General features: G+C 37.2%; 3 protein-coding genes across 3 annotated transcripts; 1 reads left to right on the top strand and 2 right to left on the bottom strand.

Moving 5' to 3' along the window:
* Positions 1–2227: 2227 nt before the first annotated feature.
* On the bottom strand, positions 2228–9163 carry ppcdc (phosphopantothenoylcysteine decarboxylase). Its single transcript, XM_024281522.2, has 5 exons — positions 8994–9163; positions 7169–7264; positions 6618–6746; positions 6373–6541; positions 2228–2624 (listed from the first exon to the last, which is right to left on the bottom strand). Exons 1-5 carry the CDS (start codon positions 9135–9137, stop codon positions 2521–2523), a joined length of 642 nt encoding a protein of 213 aa, XP_024137290.1. The 5' UTR covers positions 9138–9163; the 3' UTR covers positions 2228–2520.
* A 172-nt stretch (positions 9164–9335) lies between these two features.
* On the top strand, positions 9336–15216 carry hacd3 (3-hydroxyacyl-CoA dehydratase 3). Its single transcript, XM_024281520.2, has 11 exons — positions 9336–9469; positions 12334–12376; positions 12472–12545; positions 12620–12784; positions 12859–12904; positions 13000–13110; positions 13186–13313; positions 13394–13506; positions 14638–14744; positions 14812–14943; positions 15028–15216. Exons 1-11 carry the CDS (start codon positions 9392–9394, stop codon positions 15102–15104), a joined length of 1074 nt encoding a protein of 357 aa, XP_024137288.1. The 5' UTR covers positions 9336–9391; the 3' UTR covers positions 15105–15216.
* Positions 15027–21534, bottom strand: ints14 (integrator complex subunit 14). The gene is made up of 11 exons (XM_024281519.2): positions 20974–21534; positions 20773–20880; positions 19154–19309; positions 18837–18955; positions 18614–18756; positions 18449–18541; positions 18024–18168; positions 17804–17937; positions 17532–17650; positions 16012–16077; positions 15027–15942 (listed from the first exon to the last, which is right to left on the bottom strand). Exons 1-11 carry the CDS (start codon positions 21193–21195, stop codon positions 15709–15711), a joined length of 1539 nt encoding a protein of 512 aa, XP_024137287.1. The 5' UTR covers positions 21196–21534; the 3' UTR covers positions 15027–15708.
* Between the last annotated feature and the right edge of the window lie 105 nt (positions 21535–21639).

Raw genomic sequence — 21639 nt, 5'->3', positions numbered from 1 at the left:
CAATCAAGACTTTTTCAGGATTGAAATATCTCAACCAAACGTCAGAGTATAGTTTCTCTTTTGGTTGGCTCTGGTGCATGAGAAACCAGGGTTTGCTTCCCAGTGGGCACGATGAGCTGAATCCTGTGTGGGTCCCTATAAGACTCTACTGTCAGACTGTAGTCTAGACCAAAGGTCTGCAACCTGCGGTTCCAAAGCCACATGCGGCTCTTTAATCCTTTTATTTTGGCTCTCTAGTTAAAGAAAAATACAATATTTTTTATTTGAAAAAGTAACACATTTTAGGTTTATCTTAAAAATGTTCAACTCTTTCACAAACAAGGACAGTATGAGTCACTCCACCAGAAATCTGACTACATTACCCATAATGCTCCAACAATCCGTCAAGCAACTTGGCTTTATAATATACCAAAACTGAAGCATTTTGACCGACGTTTGAGGGCTGTTTTCCACAGAAAAGTAATGTGAAGTCTGTACACACAAGCAGAATTCAAACACCAGAATTTAAGATGCACTTTCTATTTTTGAATAAAAAATCAAATAAATTATAAAAACATGGTTATGGTCACTTCATAAGCTCTGGTTGATTTATGTTTTATTTAGATTTATGAATTTCTGGCTGAGATGAACCACAAACGGTGGTTTTGTGCGTTTTTTTTTTTTTAATCATTACTGACATTTCACTACATTTTACGTGGTACAGGAGGTCTTTTATTTTGAAAGAAAGTCGTGTAGACCTCAAAAGAATTAGAAACAAATTCATATTTTTTCTAAAAGGCGATTTTTTAAATGTTTGTTTCATTTATGCTTCAAAAAACAAATGTATTTGTATTTATCAGAGTGGCAACAATACGAATAATGTAATATGACAAAGAAATTTAGCATCAGATTTGGGATTCCAGTCTGTGGATGAAATAATTGAAAAACAGGTTCTTGCTCTGATTCAGGCTTGAATGACTTTTTAAACTTTAGATTGATTAAATTGTCACGGACTGTTCAAGGTGTCACGTTTAACAACGGCTCGTGCTGACTCCAGAATAGCCAACATTTCATGTAATCCAGGTGTTAGACTTAAGCCATCTGTTAAAATATGACTTAGTACTGTTCTTATTTTCCTAAGTTAACAAACAGATCTCCAACTTCGTGGAAAAACACACAAAAACACTGTCTTCAGTGTTTAGATCCTTCTTTAGTTTGAACACAAGTTACACGCCAGCAGTAAAACTCCACGGTTCCGACACCCCTCCCCTCATCAGAGTTTGGTTGACGTCACTCTCTTTTGGCCTCATTACTAAAGTTAACCATCAGCCAATAGCAGCAGGACAGGTTGTGGCTCCAGGAAGGATGCCTCTCATTTAGCGAGCCATTCACATGGCTCCATGTGCCGCAACCTCACGAGCTCAACAGCAACAATGCCCTGCAGACATTTGCAAAGCAAATCTTTTCAATGGATTTGGTGGAAAGAGAGATAAATCAAGATAAAAATAATCTTGGGCAGGGCAACAAAGAAAAAAGGCTAAACAGCATCGAGTTAAGTGGAGTTGTTCTTTCAAGTTGCATTTAGTTCAGAGTATTACCAACAAAATGTGCTATTCTTCCTGCTGGACGAAGAGCATTTGTTGCTGTTAATACAACTGGTTGATTTCAGTGAACTGTCTCTTGACCTGGTTTGGCCTTCTCTGGTCCACATCTGCTGTGAGACGGCAGCTTTTTAGGAGCAATAAATGCCTGAGCAGAAATATGATCCCCATCTTAGCTTAGCAATTATAAGCTTTTGATGAACAGTTTAAGACTATGGAATAAAATATACAAATACCAAATTTGAAACCCAGATTTTGTTCTATTGTAATAAACGTTTATGTTGGATTAAACAATCGAAATGATCTCGACAGATATCAGCATTTGGTTTGTTTGGTCTCTGCTGGGAAAGCATTCTTCTGGGAAAAGAGTTTTCTTTGTGTCATATAATTAATCCCCACAGGCATCGGGAAAGCTTTGACAGACAAATAATAATAATAATAATAATAATAAAACACAGTTTTCTACTATTCTCTAATACAACCCTAATTATAAATAGACTTGCTTTTCTCTTTTAAAAGGAAAACAGCACATTTTTTTACATAAATAAGTCTCCTGATAAATGAAATCTGATCTCTATTTTAATACACAGACATTCTTTTAAAGATCCTTTTTGCTGTGACAAAAGACAAATACGGTTTTGCAAAAATATGTTTTTTAATAAAATCTCTTTAATAATTTGTCTTTGCAACATTACTTATAAAATTCAGTGTTTGAACAACAACATCAATCAAGAATATCCACCACCTCAAAGTCTGCAACCACATCGTCTATATCAAACAGTTTGATTACAAATATAAACATAAATCCAAAACCATTTGTAAAACTAAATACAGACATTAAGGCGTAACTTTAGGACGGATGAGTGGTAAAAAATAGAAAAAAACAGAATTGAGTTCCTTTTGTGTTCTAGTCAGACATAAATATGAAGGAAAAGCATGTTTATTTGGTAATGTCAGTTTTCTGTTGAGATTCTTCAGTGAGGACGTGGAGATGCTGCTCAACGACGCTGATAATAGTGGATACTTCTGCCATGGCGCCTTTACCTGGAGCAAAGGAAGAACAAACCCAGTTCACCTTTTTTGCGTCAAGAATTTCTGATGCCTAAATATAGCCTCTGAAGTGTTTTCTGCCGAAAGCCAGAGAAACTGCAGGTTGACTGAGTGCATGAGAGAGTAGACTCAAGTATGCAGGAGAAAGAACACAATGAGGCAAACTTGGATACAAAAAAAAATAGATTTCCCAGAGACCATTTTGAAAAAATATATCTGTGATCTAAATGACCTGAACAGAAATTTAATTTAGTCACTCGGATAAATAAAGAGTAACATAGTGCACGTGTTGCACCGCTCACATGTTTGGTGTTTTAACACTCTTGATGAACAGTTCACAAACATTATAGGTATCGGTGCTGTGGATGACAACTGTCACATATCAAGAGCTCCGGATTCGGTTTGTGTTTTAGCAGCTCGCCTTTGATGGTGGAAGTTCAAAAAACACCTTTTCAAAGCGACCCAACAGGCCGACCACATTAAAATCTGCTGGAATCAGGGCCAACGGTAGGGCCAGGTTAACCAACTGAACACCGAGGTGCCATAACAGAAGACTGGACAATTTGGATTTTCTTTTTGAACAGTTTTAGGCTTTATAATGCAATAAGAGCTAATCTGTCTCAATGTAGATTTAAAAATGAATTTTCCTTTAATTTAAGACCAACTAGCATCTAAATATTTAGGATTTTATTTAAAATTTAGCATAATAACAAGAATTTGCACAATTTAGGTCAGCTACTTTTCCCATCTTGAAAATCTGATCACTACAACATAAAAACAAATATAAAAAGACCATAAAAAGGTAATAAATTCTATGATAGAAGATCCTGCTGGTTTGAAATGACTACTCCACTTCACACAGAAGCCTTTCTCTTTAAAACCACCTGCTTTCTATAAAAGTCTTTGAAGAATGTTTCCGAAACAACAACATTTTCTTGTTTTTTGTTTTACATTTTTTGTTGACCCATTTTGGAATGACGCTGCATGCGAGAGCAGCAGTTCCCATGCACCGGGGACACCTGGCGTCTGAAGGAGTGAAAGAAGCAACAGAGATAAACTTCTGCCAAGACTGTTTATCTAGACGCCACATTCTTTGTTTGGACTCATTTTTGTTTTGTTTTTTACACCAAAACTATAAACAGGGGAATCAGAATGGGTGTGAGATGAAAACGGAGCAAGTTCAAAGAGTTTTAGGAGTGAATTTATTTTTTGAAGTATTCAGATCAGCTCTTTGAGATCTAGTAGCAAAGCATAACAATTGAATAGGTTACACCTGCAGACAAAGTATCACTTGGGGACACGCATAAAAAATGAAAACGTGCAGAAAGGGGGTTGGTGTGACCTCCCACACCGCTGGCATTTACCGTTTCCTTTGACTCGTGCAGCCTTCTGCTCTGTGGTGATGGTTGCTTGTGAAACTGGAGGCACCTATAGTCAGGAAGTCCTCATTTTCAGCACACCGTGGAGTCTAAGCTTCGAATTAGCGATTTCATATCACCCCACTGTGGTTAACGCCTTTAGGCTGTTTTTGAGAGATGTCGCGGTGTAACTGTATGCAAAAGTGGTGAAGCTCACTCCTCTGCTTTAAATGTTAGCCCATACTTTAGGGTGAGTTCTCTGCTGCTGTACACTCTTAAGGAGGTAATATCCATCGTTGCTCATTTGCATTGGAAATATGAAATAACTCAAAACCAGAGACTTATTATTTTACTGACTTTGTTTACCTTCTTAACGTTTCGCACAATTCATTCTGAATCTGCCGATCAGGTTTCGAGCGTCTTCTGGCAGGATGCTTCGCTGGAACATTTCTGACACTCTAAAAATCCAGTCGTGGTTTTGGCGAGATCAAGGTCTCCCTGTTTGCTACCCGCAGAGTTACACCTCCGCTCACCCAGAGTTCCACCAACAGACATTTCACAGCAAGCGTCCAAAGGCTGCGTGAATCTCTGAAACGTCTCAAAAAGTTGTAAAACCAGAACAATTTTTTTCTTGCACAGCAAGCCTGAACAAAATGAAGGAAATTTAAGACAAGGTGAAAGCTAAATGTTGGCAAACCTGGTTTTCTGAGTTATCTGTAGCTAGTGCGGTGAATCTTTATGGCTACTCCACCATGTTCATATGTAAAACCATCCCACCCAATTCTAGGAACAAATTCCACATGTTGAGAGTTTGGTGCAAATGAAGATTAAAAGGCTGGATAACCCTAATCTGACGCATGTCTGAGTGTTTTGCAATTCTAAACTTGTCACTGAACAGTATTATCTGTTAGCCTTCAGGCAGAGCGACAAAGTTGTGTTATGTCACACTTAAGAGCCGGTCACTCCAGCAGCTCAAACAAGTGCTTTAAAGCTAAGACAATACAATCAAATTATTTATTTTTTCAATGAATTTAGTCTGTGAAATTATATTTAACCCCCCAAGAGAAAAACAGACTTAAAATGGTGAATAGAAAAAACAGAACTTGGCATGCCCATCAGATTTAACACTGATCTTAATGCAAATGCAGCTTTATTTCACAAACGAGTTTCCACGTTTTTCAAACGCCAAGACCTTCAGCTCAAACTCGTTTTTCACTCGATAACATATTTTGTGACTTTTTTTTTTTACATTTTGTAAACCCAATTTATTTGAAACTTTAAATGCCTTTAATCTTCAATTTACCTTTAAAGAAGAAATGTTTGTGATAATTATTTACATTAGGCATTAATTAGAAACTAATTCATGATGGGAGGCTTTTTAAAAAAAATATTTCTGTCATGTCATCTTGTAAAGTATATATATAAAAAAAGGAAGACTCCAATATCATTATTACATTTTATCCTTTTCATAAGGAAAAAATCAAGAATTACTACTATTAGAAGATGGACACGTTTTAAGTAGGTGATCAAAAATTAAGAATATTAGGTGTTTTTAGGAGAATATTTTAACTATTAACATAAAAGCACTTTTCTGTATTTGCACAGCCTTCATCATAAGGAGCTTCTTGTTTTTATTCTCTTCATTAAAACTTGTTGAGAACTTCATTGAAGCCTTGAACTCTTGAGTTTACAGAGATCTTGCTGTACGTCATTTGTGAAACAGTTGAACCTTTGTGTGATAATTGAAGTCGGATGGGCCGCGCTGCAGATGTGCGAGTCTGAAAGGAGGAGAAACCAGCAGCAAGACCAGAGGGAACGACCGAGAGGCTACCACACTGTCATTGTGTAATCACTAAAATATGTAAAGCAGGAAATACTATATATCTGTATGTAATGGCTCAAGAATGTAACCTGTGCAAATGCCTGGGAGCAGGCCTGTGGGAGTTAAGGCAATGAATACTCCAATAAAAAGGCGAATTTAACAAGTAATGGCATTTTGGTTCAATTTTTATGGATTTTTGTTAGGATAAGTATTTATTATGCTGCTGCAAATCCACATCTGTCTGCACCTTCTGAGGGATTTTGGGGGATTTCTGATAGAAAGCCAATACGCTCAGATATTGGCCGTAAAGCAACAGTTTTAGGGGAAATTATGTAATCTTGGAGGAGGAAAAGTGCTCTTGTAATTAATGCTTCTACACAAGAAGAACTCCTGTTTTATTTCTCGTAATATAAAACCAAACTTTGTTGATTTAAGCTGCGACATCTCTGAGCGACTCTTGATTTGTGGGAGCAGGGATTACTATTGTTATTTTAGAAAATGTTCTACGTAATAATCTTATATTTGATACAAAAAGGAAAAAAACAGAAATCAAAAATCCAACCTTCATCTCCACACACGAGCTTCTTGGAAATGCAAGGGATTTCCACATATCCAAACTCTTTGAGTCTGGATATCTGCTGGGCTGTTATGGGATGCAGCCACATGGCTGTATTCATTGCAGGACAGAAGAGAAGAGGTCGACTTGTATCCCAGGCTCTTACGACACATGTCTAAAAATAGAAATCATCAATACAAATGTTTTAATAAATCTGTTACAAATTGTGTTGACAGATCATGTTTCCTCACCAACAGATTGTCACAAATGCCATTAGAAATCTTCCCCAGAGTGTTGGCATCCAGTGGCGCAATGACAAACAGGTCTGCCCAGCGCCTCAGCTCGATGTGCAACACGGGGTCAGAGCGCTGCTTCCAGAGCTAAATGAGAAACAGGATATTTGGCAAGCAAACAGTAAGACGCTTATTTCTTCACTGCTCCTTTGGGGGGGTCACGTGACGTCAGCAGTTCACAATATTTACTCATCCTAGAGGCAGTTCCCCGCTTTTCTTAGAAACACATCTTGAAGGGAACTAACCAAACGATCAATACTGCAAACATTAAATTCACCCAGTGTGATCCCAAAACAAATATTTCACTTTGGATTTAACTCTTTAACACCTGAGCTTCAGTGTTTGTGTTTTTTGATTCTAACTTTTTAACTGTTAGCACGATCAATGTAATTCCAGTAGATTCTGAAGGAGAAAAGCGGCTCACGCCACGATCATTGAAAAATAAGGTGTTAAAACACAATATTACCCAATAAAGAGTGAAAAAAAAGGGGAGCCAATTCCAATATTACCTCCCATTCATCCTGGTCGCTGTAGATTTTTGCTGCCACTTCTGCATGGTTGTAGAAGTGTTTGGCGTGCTCTGTGGTGACCACTCTGACATCCACCTGCAGCACAAAAGTGGACTGTAACAACCGCAATCGTTTTTGGGGAAGTATTCTGTAACTTTGCTGAACTTCCGAGAAAGAAAAGAAAAAAGATGTTAAAAAGAAAATAACTGATAGGCTGCAACACACACAAAAAAGCAATGACTTGTAATAGAGTCAAATATATTTCAGTACAAGGTGTTAAAATGAGTTTTTAGCAAGTTTATGCATCAAATAGTAAATTATTGTACATTTTAAATAAGAAAAATGAGATTTAAGCTTCATGTAGTGGTGGAAAATGGGTTTATATTCGCGTTAAATACTAGATTTTAAGTTGGGCTGTATTTATTTATTTATTGGGGGACTCCCCCAACATAAATGTTGACAAACGAAAAACAGGGAAGAACAGCTCAGCACTAAAATTTGCATTTATTGACACACAGCTGCTCCTTCCTGTTTAAAACAACAGAGCCATCACTGTATTGGCAAACATTTTCCTTCACAGCTCGCAGAAGGTTTCCTTCCACCTGATGTTTCAGTTTTCACTTCTCAATAGTTCTTTTTTTAGTTCACAGGCCTGTGTTGGTTTCAAAATTACACAAACAAACCTGACTCAACAAATTTCAGTACTGAGAGTTAACCAGAACTAGAAAACGAGTTAATACCATTTCTCTTTTTTCAGGTCAATTTAATCTACTAAATAGAGATAAACTTGCATAAAAATGGTCTAAATTATTATATTTATGTTCTTTTGAAAAAAAAAAAACTTAATCCATTAAAAATAATGGTAATTTGATCATATAGAACTTCAAGGCAGGTGTATTTTTATTGCACATTTAGTGTACAAAGACAGTTCAAAGTGCCTTACATAAAACATTAATATAAACAAGAAAAAAAATGTTTAAAGGAGTGATCATTAAAAGAAATTTTAAAAATAATTGAATTAAAAACAAGCTTAAAATAACAGTGTTGATATAAATTTTTGAATTGAGACTAATCAAATGCTTTAACCATGTAGGCCTTTAACCTGGATTTAAATAAGCCGTTTCATCTGATCTAAAAGGATTTCTAGACGTCTGTTCCAGATTTATGGGGCATAGAAGCTGAATTTATCTTTAGTTTGACTTTAGGACAAAAGACAAGATCCAGATGACTAAAGGGCTCTGGCTGGTACATGGTGGGTCAAGAGGTCAAGAGTCATAAACCATTCAAAGCTTTATAAAACTGCAACAGAACTTTAAAGTCTATCCTCTAGACGTTGTAAAGACTTCAGGATTGGACTGATATTTTTTGGCTTTTGTAAGAACCCGATCAGGAGTTCTGAAAGTTTCCTGAGGGACGCTTTTAGTCCTGAAAATATATGACTAAAGATGAATGCATACATAGTTTCTTAAGGTCCTGCTAAGACATCAAATCTTTTAGTTAATAACATAGTAGGTTGATTTTGTGACTTCCTTAAGTGTTTATCGAGATTATGGCAGTGTCCACGACGACACTTACTGTTTCTGGTCTAGTTCAATTGGACATTAACGTGAAGAATGCTGGATGTTATTAGCAACTGAAGCTAATATTGTGTAGCACACACACACAGGACGTACAGTTGTTTTCTCTTTTTTTCATGTGCCTGTCTATTATCCCCATCTTGCGGTAAGAGTGAAACAATGCATACAATGCACGCCCGCGTCTGTTCAAGGCAGTATTAAGACAGCAGAGGCTAAAATAAATTGGCTAACATGTCCGTTCAGCTCACCCCTGGGAGTTGAAGAAGCTGGTCGACTAAAACCGGCAATTTTAGCGCTGCGACACTCCCTGTCACCCCAACGAGAACACGGAAACTTCCAGAGGAGTTCAGCGAGTCAACAGTTTGACAGAAGACGTGTTTGTCCTGCTGCATGCTAGCTAAACACGAAGCTAGCGTCCCGTCTAGGGCCGGCTGTCACCTGTTTTCCTACCAGCCAATGGTACTATCATACACATCTCCGAACATCCAATCAGAGAGAAGAACCTCACCCGAACGAGTACGTCGCTTAAACGGACGCTTCGAGAGCGCGCACGCTAAAAGGAATATTCTGGGTATTAGCCTGAAAGCGTGCCGGGCAGCTAGCGCGCGCTTATGCGATTTTATTTAGAACCGATTCGAAAACAACAATGACGCTAACGCCTCTCGTTTACTGGGCTCAGCGGCACGAGGACATTTACCTGCGAGTGGAGCTTACGGATGCTCAGGTGAGTGAAACCTGACTCCTGGTGACATCACTGTTGGCTCCGCGCTCTAATACCAATTTTACTTCATAATAATGAATGAAAGAACGCTAAATTTGGATTATAGTTATTCATTCTTAAGAAATTTGACCTGAAGCTCTCCGTAGAGGTTTCTAGCACCTTTAAGGTTGACCTCTCATGCAGCCATGAGCTTGACCCATATTAATTGTTACGTCGAATTAAAGTTAAGAAACGAGTTCAAGAGTGGAGTGTGAGTCACGTGACTTAACCCATTCACACCCAGGGGGCCCTGCAGTCTGAGCTCCTTAACCTTTAACTCAACCCCTGCAGAAAAATGTCTCAGCCACATAACTCATACACAATACAAACCAGCTTTATTAGTTTAAATGTTGAATTAAACATATAAATTTAAAAAAATGTTTGCTGTTTGAAGTGTAAACATTTGATTATATGTATACAATTAACGTTATAACTTAAGGGAATAGTGTAAAGCACATTTTTAAACCTATATCCTGGGGCAGCACCATCCATTCATTCAATAATCTGAAAAAATGAACTTTGCCAGGAGTAGACTGAGGCTGCAGTCCATGTAACAAGAACCACCAGATGAAAATTATGGGTCACAAATGTCACATTCTTTGTGTCAAACCACTCCTGAACCAGAGACAATGTCAGAATTCTCAATGGTCCAAAATCTTCTGTATTTTTATTTATTTTTTTCTTGAAGTCTACAGTTGAAGCAGTCATCTAGCATATAGATCTGCAACCTTTAACACCCATGGGGAGCTACAAAGTCTTACTTCAACCTTTAGAAAATAAGATAATGATTTGTATTTATGTTATTGTTGCTGTTATGATAGATATAAATGAGTTTTGTCACGAATAAAACAGGAATACAGAGAAAAATGAGCTTATTTCCACGATATGAAATAGCTTATAGGTAATATTACAAGTTCACAAGACTTCTTTTCAAAATAAAAGACAGCCATTGTCACATATGGATCATTGCAATGGAACAAATACAGTAATTTAGTGTATGTAATGTCAACAGTGATTAAAAATAATAATAAAAATACAGTTTACTTGTGGTACATCTCAGCCACAAATTCATAAGTCTAACTAACCAAACTTAAGTCAGAGCTAACAATTTAACTCTAACCGTATTTTTCAAACCACAGGGTGCACTTAAGTTACTGACCTCCAATTCATTTTCTGTGGTACATGGGACTCAAAAATCTTTCTAAATGTTTTAGTTTGACTTAAAATTCAAATTGTTCTTGAATTGTTTGTGAGTTAGTTGAATAAAGTTTGAGTTAAATTTTATTTTCTTTAGCCAGAGAGTAGCCCTCATGCTCTCTTATGGGGTCTAGATGACCTCACCCTTATATTGATGTGTGATCCCTCCCATGATAAAGGTGGACAAGATTTTATGTCTACCCCTGAAGATAAAAAAATAAAAAAAAAAGTTCAGCACGCTGTCTTGTGGGGTCCAGTTTACCCCGCTTTTAATGTAAACACACCTAGGATAGGACAAGGGCTAGAGCATGTGCCAAGGCCCAGGGGCCGGATCCGGCCCTCCAGATCATTTTATTTTATTGTTATTAATGGCCCGATGTTGTGTTGTTCTTATTTCTAACTTGTATAATTTTGACAAAATATATTTTTATGGAGAGTAAAATATTTTAAATTTTTATCCTGTGTGACCTAAGGTGCGTTTTGGATTTTGGCCCTCTGTGTGATTTTAGCTAATTTAGGCTTTTTTGTTTTTCAGTTTCCATGGCTGTTTTGGAGTTAGCTAATATTTTAGCTACACGCTAGCTACTTTGGCCAATATAGGCTTTTCTTTTTACTTTTTTATGCAGTTTTGGAGTTAGGCTAATATCTACATGCTAGCTGTTTTGGCTCATTTAGGCCTTTTTCAGTTTTATAGGATATTTTGAAGTTTTTTTTCTGCTACATGCTGGGAGTTTTTTAGGCTAATTTAACATTTAGCTAATATTTTAGCTGCTAGCTTCTGCATTTTTAGCTATAAATTTCAGCATCTTCAGCGGCCAAATTCATTCACACTAGCATTAACACAGGTACTGCTGTATATCTAGTTCATAATTATGTTAAAAATGTATGGTTTTAAAGTTTTAAAAACGTCATTTTAGAGAGTTCAATAAATGCTTATCTTGTTTGCCCCACGACGTAAGGTTTGTTTTGGATTTTGGCCCAGTGTACGATTGAGTTTGACACCCCTGGGCTAGAGCTTTCCACGCCGCTCTCTGCTGACGAGCCGTAAAGAGATTCTGGCTTTATTTCCAGCAGGATTTGTCACCAGCTCACATTGTCAAATATATCAAAAGTTGGATCAATGACCATGATGTTACTGTGCCTGATAGAGCAAAAAACTCGTCTTGCTGTTCTGTGCTGTTCTGATTGCCTCCATACTATAGCACAATGATGCACATGCAAAAGGAGGCCCAACCAACCAAGTATTGAGAGCACAGAAATGAACACTTTTCAGGAATCTGCTATTTAAGATGAAAAATAATAATAATCTAACACTAAATTAAAACTTTCTATTATCTATCAGCTATGGTCATGAAAATGAGAAGAAATAGAAGCTTAAAATAAATATCTGTATGCGGAAAAATTGGCTCATTTTAACAGAGGTTTCTTCAAGAATTCAAAGAATTGCATTTAATTGTGTGTTTGAGTATGCATGTCTATTAAGGTAAAGTTGTTTACTTTTTTAGGGTGTACTTGCTTTTCTTGAAGTGAATGCATTCATATTTCACTGCAGTGTACACAGGAAATACTTTGGCCTTTGAGAGATTGCATTGTAAAAGGAAGTCTGCTTACAACTGTCTGTCTTTCTGCAGAATATTGATGTCCAGGTGCACGACAAAGTTCTGCAGTTCAGAGGTGAGATTAGGGCTTCTATTTTTGTGTACACCTGAGGAAGAATGCGTTTAAAAAAAAGACTCAATCTTTGACCTTTTTTGTTATCAACCGTTCAGCTCAGGGTCATGGTGCAAAAGGACAAAACGAGTACGAGTTCAGCCTGGAGTTTCTCCTTCCAGTTAAGCCTGAAGTACGTCTTCTTTTATTTAATTTAATCTCTTTTTAGGTCTTTTTGTGTTTTCAGCACATGCGTTTTGTACCCAGGTGAGCCACAAGTCCACTCAGAGGCAGGTGAACGTCGTGGTGCGGAAAGAGAAGAGAGGCTGGTGGGAAAGGCTGGTCGTCCAGGAGCGCAAGCCCGTCTTCCTGGCGCCGGACTTTGATCGCTGGCTGGAAGAGTCGGACGCCGAGATGGAGATCAGGGAGAAGGCATGCTTTTAGACTGAAAAACTCTGACAAACTAAAAATCCGAATTATTACATTTTTGTTTGCACTTTCAACAGGAAGAAAAAAGGAACAGGTTGAGGTCTGCAAGACACAACGAACCAGGTCACTGCAGGGTTTGATGTTATTGCAAGATATGTTCACGATTTGATGCTAACCCCGTTTAGATTCTTAAACAACCAGCTTTCTTTGTATTTCAGGGTTTGTTAGCCTTAAAACAGGCTATTTGTTTGCATATAACCTGGTCCAGTTTCTTGGATTTTCATGGATCTTTGTCAACATGACTGTGCGCCTCTTTATTTTTGGAAAAGGTATTTCAAGAAGAAAGTTTTTCTAACCACTGCATTTGTCATAAACTCATGAAAGTGACGCGTTACTGATTTCAGATTCTCTCTACGACACTTTTCACACCATATCGGATGTGATGTTCTTCTGCCAGACCCTGGCGGCAGTGGAAGTTCTAAACGCTGCTTTTGGAATGGTGCGGACAGGCGTCGTTCCCACGTTCATTCAGGTACAGGGATGTCAAGGGGCACAAACGGGACAACATTTTAAGTTTCTTGCTTTTTTTTAAGATTTTTTTTTTCTTTGTAGGTGGTTGGAAGGAATTTCATCCTCTTCATCATTTTCGGTACTTTGGATGAAATGCACAATCAGCCAGTTGTGTTCTTTGTTTTCTATCTATGGAGCGCAATTGAGATTTTTAGGTAAATGTTTTTTTTGTTGCTATTCTTTAAATAAAGTCATAATTTCACTACAAAGATGCAAATAGGTTTAATATTTTCTGCTAATGTTCTGCCAGGTTTGCTTCTCTTTTTTTTTTTTGTAGAATAGGCAGTTTTTAAGTGTAGATTTTAGCAGATTTAGCATAAATCAAAAGGCAGATCATCTTCATTCTTATAGATATCTGTCAGTAAGAAGATAATAAGCAGACCCACCAAATTTGTGTATGTAACAGACAGTTGCAGCCTCTTATCCATTAGTGCAAAAGAAATCTTGTACTTAAGAAAGAAACAATGAAATGTAGAGATATTTCTTCAACTTAAATAAAAAATTTTAAGACCTTGTATATGAAAAATTAAGACCAATTTCTTGGCCTAATTCCTAGCCATATGGACGAAGAAAAAACTAAATCCTTGTTAGTAACGGAGTAACGTAATCCATTACATCTTAAATTTCAGTAATTAAATTACAATTTCTAGACTGCAGAAAGCCTCCATTACAAATCTATGTTAACAGTTGATTCTGAAATTGTTTTTTGGTTAAATTAAAAAGGACACCAAAAGATTTAGATTAAGACACTATGAACATGGACGGATTTGTAGGGACATCCTGGAACTGAATATTTCCAACTGGTTGAAAACAAAGGCAAATATTTAATAATTGTTGTACTAAATAACTCTTCTCCTCTTCTAATTTTAGCCTGTACATCTTCATCCTCACTTATAATCTTCCTCGTAAACAATCTTCCCTGCATTCTTCTTTTTACTAATAACGATAAAATGTGGTTAAAAAAATTAAACTTTAAACTAGAAAAGTCGTACTAAAAAAGTTTTAAACTGTAACATTTTTAAGACCAAGATATGAAAATGTAAGATTTTTTTTCATGCTTTTTGAGACCCTACAGGAACCCGGTTGAATATTTATTTTAATCAGTAATTTACCGTCCTTCTCTGCCTGGAAGGGTCTCTGTTATTAAACCTTTACGTTTTTATGTTTCTTTTTTTGTTTGTGCTTTCCATCTAAACTCACAGATTTTGCACTAAGTTTATAAATGAGAAGGTACTCTTCATGTATCCAAAAGAGCGTGGATTCCCATTCTGGTATTCTGATTTCAGGTACCCCTTCTACATGCTGGGCTGCTTCGACACCGAGTGGAAAACTCTCACTTGGCTGCGATACACCGTCTGGATCCCGCTGTATCCGTTAGGCGTTTTAGCTGAAGGTGAGCTTTTTGATCATTAATCATGGACTTTCTTATTGTTTATCTAACACCCCTATTGTGTGTTCAGCATTTGCAGTGATACAAGCCATTCCCATCTTTGATAAAAACCAACTTTTTAGCGTTCCGCTGCCTAAAGCCCTCGGCAGCTCTCTCAGCTTCTCTTACGTGCTTCAAGGATATCTTATTCTTATGTTTTTGGGTAAGTTCCTACCTACCGGTGCATCATGTTATGCTCTTCTGTATTTCAGTTTTGATTCTAATCTCTCTTTTTTTTTTTGTCCAGGGCTTTTTATCAACTTCCGTCATCTTTACAAGCAGAGGAAGAGGCGTTTCCGCACCAAAAAGAGGAAAGCCAATTGAGCTCAACCACATTCCTCAGACACCTCTGCTGCCTGCTCATTTCTGAACTCTCAACGTCCTCACATTCACAAACAACTGTCTGATTAAATGACATGTACTTGAACAAAAATGATTTCCTTTCTATGGCATGCTTGTTGTCTCTCTCCTTTTGATATGCAAAAGCCCCGTGACCCTAAAGATAAGGCCGCTTTTTCTGAACTACAGAGTCATTTTTCAGAATTATTTCAAGTCAGAAACCACAGAACTTGATCTAGAAGATACTGGGTTTCCTTTTCATGCTTGCATTAGATTCAAAATGTTGCATTCTTTCAGAACTGTCCCATGAAGCTCAGGGAAAAAGCTACGGTTAAAGAATTATTTCTTCTAATTTTATTATTAAAAACTTTCTCACTCAGTGGACTTGTTTGTTTTAAAAGTCAATTTTGAAGACAAAAATCTGTTTTCTGTGAATATATGAATGAGAATTAAATTTGAATGATGTGTCAAACATTTCTTGAATAAACAAAAAAATTATAGTCTCATCGTCCTTTGGATCCTCTCGGTACCGTCCCACTCCATCCAGATTGAGCAGAACCTTCAGTGTTCATGGAAGTGAGAAGTTCCCTCAGCTGGAGAAGTCTGTGTGCATGGGAACGATGTTGTGGTCAAAGTCGGCGTACTGGGAGTCGCCGGTGCTGGCGAGTTTGAGCTGCTGTGCTGCGTGGGAGAGCTGGAAAGCGGCGTCCGGATGAGCCGAGTCCGGCAGGAGGGTGCACTCCCTCTCCAGCAGGTCCGCCACGCCCTTTAAGAGCTCCAGGAACCCAAAAGCCAAAGCAGCCTTCCGCATTCGGTTGAGTTCCTGACAGTCACACACACATTAGCAGCCGTACAAGTTTGAACTTAAAATAACTTCTATATTCAGACTCACCTTATAGAAGGTTTGAGTTTTATCTGGTAACTTCCTGGCATTTCTCAGAATCTTCTGCACATCCGCCTGTACATTCACAGCATCAGCAGTGAATCAATGATGACATGAAAGACGCCAAAAGAATTATTTGAGTTCACATTTAGATTCGAGTACAGGTCATGCTGCACAGTGAGTCAGGGCTCCTACAAGGTTCCTCAAATTAAATTTCAGACATTTTAAGACCATGGATGTCAAAAATGAAGACCAATTTCTCAGCCAATTTCCCATTTTATTCATTTAGTGCTGCCACAAACGATTATTTTAATAGTCGACTCATCGATTATTTTTTCTGATCAGTCGACTAATCGGGTCATGCACAAACTGGATGTAAAGGACACATCTTAACCATCATTAGATTTAAACTAACTAAAAACTAGATATATAGCATTAGCTGCTATAATGCTAGTGTGAAAGCTGTAAGCTGAATTTGGCCGCTGAAGATGCTGAAATTGATAGCTAATAGCTGAAAACGCTGAAGCTGATAGCCCGCTAAAATATAAGTTAAATGCCAAATTAGCCTAAACAAAAAAAGCCTAAATTAGCCAAAACGGTTAGCATGCAGCTGAAATATTAGCTAAACTCCAAATTAGCCTAAAAAACAAACAAAAAATCCTAAATTAGCCAAAACAGCTAGCATGAGCTGTAATATTAGCCAAACTCTAAAATAGTCTAAAAAATATAAGCCAAATAGTCCAAAAAGTTAGCAGAATGCCATTATAACTTTCCACTTTACTACACTCCGACTCCAGATAATATAAAGTAACAACTAATCGACGATTAAATTAGTTTTCTAATATTTTAATAGTCGATTAGTTGTTTATCAGTCGACTAATAGTAGCAGCCCTAATTACCATTTTAGAATCAAAGTAGCTTCTTATCTTATTTTATGCGGTCTGTGCCGTGATGCTTTAACGCACTTCTTATTTCCCTTCTTTTTTAAACCAATGGTCGGCATTCGGCGCATTGGTCCAAAATGATTGCTTCTGCCACTGTTTATTTCCATATTTGATCAGAAATGAAAAGTTACATTTTCGACAAAAGGTTTCAAACAGCACCATTTTCAAGACTAATTTCAAAATTCAAGATGTTTTTAAGACGTTATGTCCAAACTCGTAAATTCAACACTTTTAAGACCCAACAGAAACCCTGGTGAGTACATGTCTGTTTCATCAAACCGGCCTTTTCATCCACATCCACACATCTGTTTAACTAGCTGTGCAATTTTGATTTATATAATGTTTTTCTATTAAGAATGTGAGAAAAAAACGACAGAATTTTCAGGTAAAATATCAAAATTCTGTTATTTATCAAAGATAAATTTAAAATAATATACAACTTAATTGTAGATTTTCAACAATATCTGCTTCAAGGAATATTTTTTTTAAATAGTCAACAAATATAATAACTAAATCCCTTCATAATGTGATGGATGAGGAGAGGTTTTAATATTGATGTAGCGTTCTCTATTAACTCGACTGTACCTGTAGTCCGCTGGCCTTGATCCACACAGTGACGTTCTGAGCGTAGCTCCGTTTGGCTGGCGGTTGCACAGGAAAGGGGCTTTTGCTGTCATCCTCTCCGTATGGATTCTCTGCAGCCTCTAAAACAACAAAAATTATCTCTTAAACATTCATGTCTGCAAGGGCATGATTTCTAAACATCCACACATCTGTCACTTTATAATAATAAATACATCATATATGAATGCATTTAAAATAAATGTGTAGGAATTATCACTTTTTGTTGTTTATACCTGAGACTGGCCCTAAATAGGAAATCTTTCCGAGCCAAGGGAGTGGTTCTGATCCAGGCTCAAACAGAGACATCATCAGGTTGGACTTCTTCTTGCTGTCTGCTTGAGAGTACAGCATCCCAAACCACTCCGGTCTAAGACACAAAAAGCTCATTTTAGCCATCAGTTTAGCAGTTAGCATCTCATCCTGCACATTAATAATAAAAAAAAAACCTCCCACCCCAGCTGGACCAGTGCCACCATTCCCTCAACTTTCAGACTTCCGTGTAAAAGAACACAGAAGTTTGGGCTTTTGCCGGCCATTTGGCTCGCTGAAGGTTCATCCTCCAGCTCATCTGTGGCTGCTGCACCGACTTCATCCACATCTGAATGGAAAAACATTCACAAAAACATGTTTTGTTCCTTTTTGGCATATTTAAGGGGTCGTGAATCTTGTTGGTCCCTCCTTTTCTAATGAGAAGAGTTCTATTACTGTGAGAATTTTCAGAATCAACTAAAAACATCTACTTCTGTAAGAGCGACCACAGACTTTATCTTAATGTCAGGATGCAAAAAGCGTCATTTAAAAAAATCAAAAAGAAAAAAGCATTTAAACATACTTTAAAATGAAGTGAATAAAAAGTGAAATAATAAACCAAAACAAACCTTTATTTACAGCAATAGGAAGCACGAGGTGCCTTGATATAACAGGGGGGCTGGAAATGTCAGCAATTTCAATGAAGCCCACAATCTCCAGATCTGAAATATATATTAGTTTAAAGATTTAAAAAATCGAACCGATTCCAATGAATGTAACAGTTGGTTCCAAACCTGTGCTGACCGCCCGTGGCATGGGCTCCACTTCTTCATCCACCACCACAGGCTCAGGACGAGGGAACACCTGAACGTCTGACGACAGGTTCCCACAGTGCAGGACCGCGTGGAAGGGGGAGTACGCGTGGTCGATCAACCTCCTGGAGAACAGCAAGATGTGGTATGAACAAACCCTCCTCACGGCACACAGAAAAACATCTCGTTTGTGCTGCAGTCTCACCCAAACATAGCTTGTACACTCTTCATGCAAAGTGGACCTTCCATGGTGAAGATCTGACCGTCTCCTCCACTGAGGCAAAGCAGATGCTCCAGATTATCCATAGCATCGGTCATCTGTAACTGCACAAAAAACACAGGTTTAATTATTACTATGTGTAAATTGAATCAAAACAGTCAATATAATATGATGACTTCTTTATTTAAGTCTAAATCTTTAATTTGCAACTTGATGATGCCAGAAACAAAAGGTTTGATCAAACCCTTTCAGTTGATTTCACACTCCATGGATTAGCTTTAAAGGTAGGTAAGACAGAGTACCTCTTCTGAATTTGCTATGCACAGGATGTAGAGTTTTGTAGGGAAAGGGAAAGGAAGTGGGAACTTCTTGTCTTCTCCACGATGCTTTAAGGTTTGGAGGGAGTGCCGCAGAGAGCCCTTTCCAATACCAAGGGATCCGTCAGTAACAAGCACCACCTATGGGACAAAAGAGGGAGCTACATAAACATGACCGGTTGAAAGAAAGAGTCAAAGTAGTCCTTTAATATTCACTCAAGCTAGAAATAAAATCAAACTTGATTTATAAAGCATGTTTCATACATATTTAACACACTTTTATAAAGTGTTTGGTAAAATCAACAACAGTGTGTGTTAATAAATAGCAGAATTTCAGACTAAAAAAAAAGAAGAATTGCCTTAAAAAAGCATTTATGAAGGTAAAAACACATTAACTTTGAAAAGCTTTATATACAGGAATATTTAAAAAACCAAAAGAGTTTCAAGTTCTATATTCTCCTCTGATTTATCCTTAAAAATGAAGCAAAGTGGTCAGTGCGCTTTCAGGCCCAGCAATACAGTTAGAACTAATTGCTTTCAAGATTTTAACCTTGAAAATATAGTTTAATGTGGCTGTATGACATAATAAAACAACACCATTAAAACATTGAACGACATGGTTTTAGTCATGTGCAGCTGCTCCCTACGAATTGTGATCAAATAAATTAACCCTAAAAGTAATTCAACAGGTTCTGAAAATGGATCAACGTATAGATATTATAAAACATTAGGAAAATTACCTTTTTTTTCTAGCACATTAATTAATAACTTACTTGGTGGTGTTAAAAATAAAAACATCAGTGAAAACATTTCTTGTCATATCCGTCTATGCAAGCTATGCTTTTTTTTTCAAAATAAACTTCTTTTTAGGGAAGAGAAATAAAATAAAAGAGCTGACAATGTTAAATTATCAAACTGCAGACGACACTGTTCAGTCGGCACTGAACACTGTCCTCAAATATCTCCAATCCTGCTGTTGAAAACCTTGATGGAGGCTATGCTTTTTTTTTTTTCTGATTTTTTTTAGCTTTTTATATAATGATGTAATGCTAAAAGTTTCAGTACAACCTTGTTATTCTATTGTGGCATTAAGAAATTAAATCCCAGATCTGTTTTTTTTTTCTTTTTTCATTCAAACTTTAGACTGTAGATATGATAATGAACATTTCAGTATTGATCTGTCCAAATACGATCGATCCAGTAAAATGCCAAATGCTTTATTTTATGATATGAAACAACAGGTTTTGGTTAATTCTCTGTTTGATTCAGTGCTATAGTTAATCCAAACGATTATAGACAAAGGGGCAACTTTAAATCAATCTGATCAATTTAAAACTTTCAGAACATCATATTTTAGCTTTTAAACTGAGAATCTTTACCTCACTTTATTAGTAGATTAACAATATATTCATATTTTTAGTCATTTTTCACATTGGCGTGTTACAATCACCTCCAGATAGTGTGAAAATTTTCAATTGAATGTGAAATGCATTATCTGAGCACATGCATACAATAATGGATTAAATATTGACGTCATTTGAGAAGATTTTTCATCAATATAAATGCTTGTTTGTGTAATGGTTTATTCTGAAGTGTTACAGTACCTGACAGGGACACCCACTGCCCCACTCCTGCTGAACAACATTATTGACTCCATTCAGAGCTGCTTCGATACACGTTTTATCATAGTCTTCAAGGCTACCAAGTGCCTCCTGCGAAAGAAAAAAAAAATCAAGATGAAACTCAAATCATTTCCCAAAGTGAAAAACACTGTCAACACAGAAGCAGGTATTGTTTTTATTTACCTGCAGTGCGTTATAATCTCTCGTGAAAGGCACTAGCAGCTCCCAGAGGGAAGAAAATGCCATCAGTGCAGTGAATTCAAGTCGGTAGTTCGAAGCCATGTGTTCAAACAGCATGTTAAGTCCGTGGACGGCCAGGTTCTTTCTCTGGAACTCCTCGCTGCCATCGAGAGACACGGGCCGGGTCATGGACAGAGACACGTCCATCAACACAACAGTAGGCATGGCTCAATCACAGGGCAGACTCTCCCTTTAGGAGATTATTAAGATGTTCTCTGCAATTAAAATCAACCGGAGCCACAATGAGGATGGGACTCAGTTAGAGAGGTCCATTCAAGGCGTTCAGTCTACATGGGAAGGCTAGTTAGTGCAAGCTAGCTAGTTAACTTTCCTCATTTCGACCGTGAAAAATGAAAAAATAAAACATTAAATCTTTCAGTGCTGATATATTATCAACAATAGCGTTTCAAACGATTGTAAAGTTAAAGACAAAAACAAACAATAACTATAACTCAAATGCGCGAACAGTTCAGTGTTTTCTTTCAGATTGAGCGATGTTGTTTGAGAATGTGCGTCAGAATATCTTTCCGGGTAGAACACAGCAGTTAACGCGTGGTTCCTACTTGTGACCAGGTATATTTTAGACTTTTAATATCAATATTTACAGCA

The sequence above is a fragment of the Oryzias melastigma genome, linkage group LG6 (genome assembly GCF_002922805.2).
Source record: "Oryzias melastigma strain HK-1 linkage group LG6, ASM292280v2, whole genome shotgun sequence".
In the NCBI taxonomy this organism is placed as follows: Eukaryota; Metazoa; Chordata; class Actinopteri; order Beloniformes; family Adrianichthyidae; genus Oryzias; species Oryzias melastigma.
Note: the sequence above shows the minus strand (reverse complement) of the source record. Positions and strands in the feature narration are given on the sequence as shown.

Coding starts and splice junctions, on each gene's coding strand:
- ppcdc (XM_024281522.2), bottom strand. CDS start 9,137: ATGCAGCAGGACAAACACGTCTTCTGTCAAACTGTTGACTCGCTGAAC. Junction 6,542..6,617: donor GCATTTGTGACAATCTGTTG/GTGAGGAAACAT, acceptor TTCTATTTTTAG/ACATGTGTCGTAAGAGCCTG. Junction 2,625..6,372: donor GCTCGTGTGTGGAGATGAAG/GTTGGATTTTTG, acceptor CCTTTGCTCCAG/GTAAAGGCGCCATGGCAGAA.
- hacd3 (XM_024281520.2), top strand. CDS start 9,392: ATGACGCTAACGCCTCTCGTTTACTGGGCTCAGCGGCACGAGGACATT. Junction 12,785..12,858: donor AGATGGAGATCAGGGAGAAG/GCATGCTTTTAG, acceptor CACTTTCAACAG/GAAGAAAAAAGGAACAGGTT. Junction 13,507..14,637: donor AGCGCAATTGAGATTTTTAG/GTAAATGTTTTT, acceptor TTCTGATTTCAG/GTACCCCTTCTACATGCTGG.
- ints14 (XM_024281519.2), bottom strand. CDS start 21,195: ATGCCTACTGTTGTGTTGATGGACGTGTCTCTGTCCATGACCCGGCCC. Junction 18,757..18,836: donor AGTGTACAAGCTATGTTTGG/GTGAGACTGCAG, acceptor GCTGTTCTCCAG/GAGGTTGATCGACCACGCGT. Junction 16,078..17,531: donor TCAAGGCCAGCGGACTACAG/GTACAGTCGAGT, acceptor GTGAATGTACAG/GCGGATGTGCAGAAGATTCT.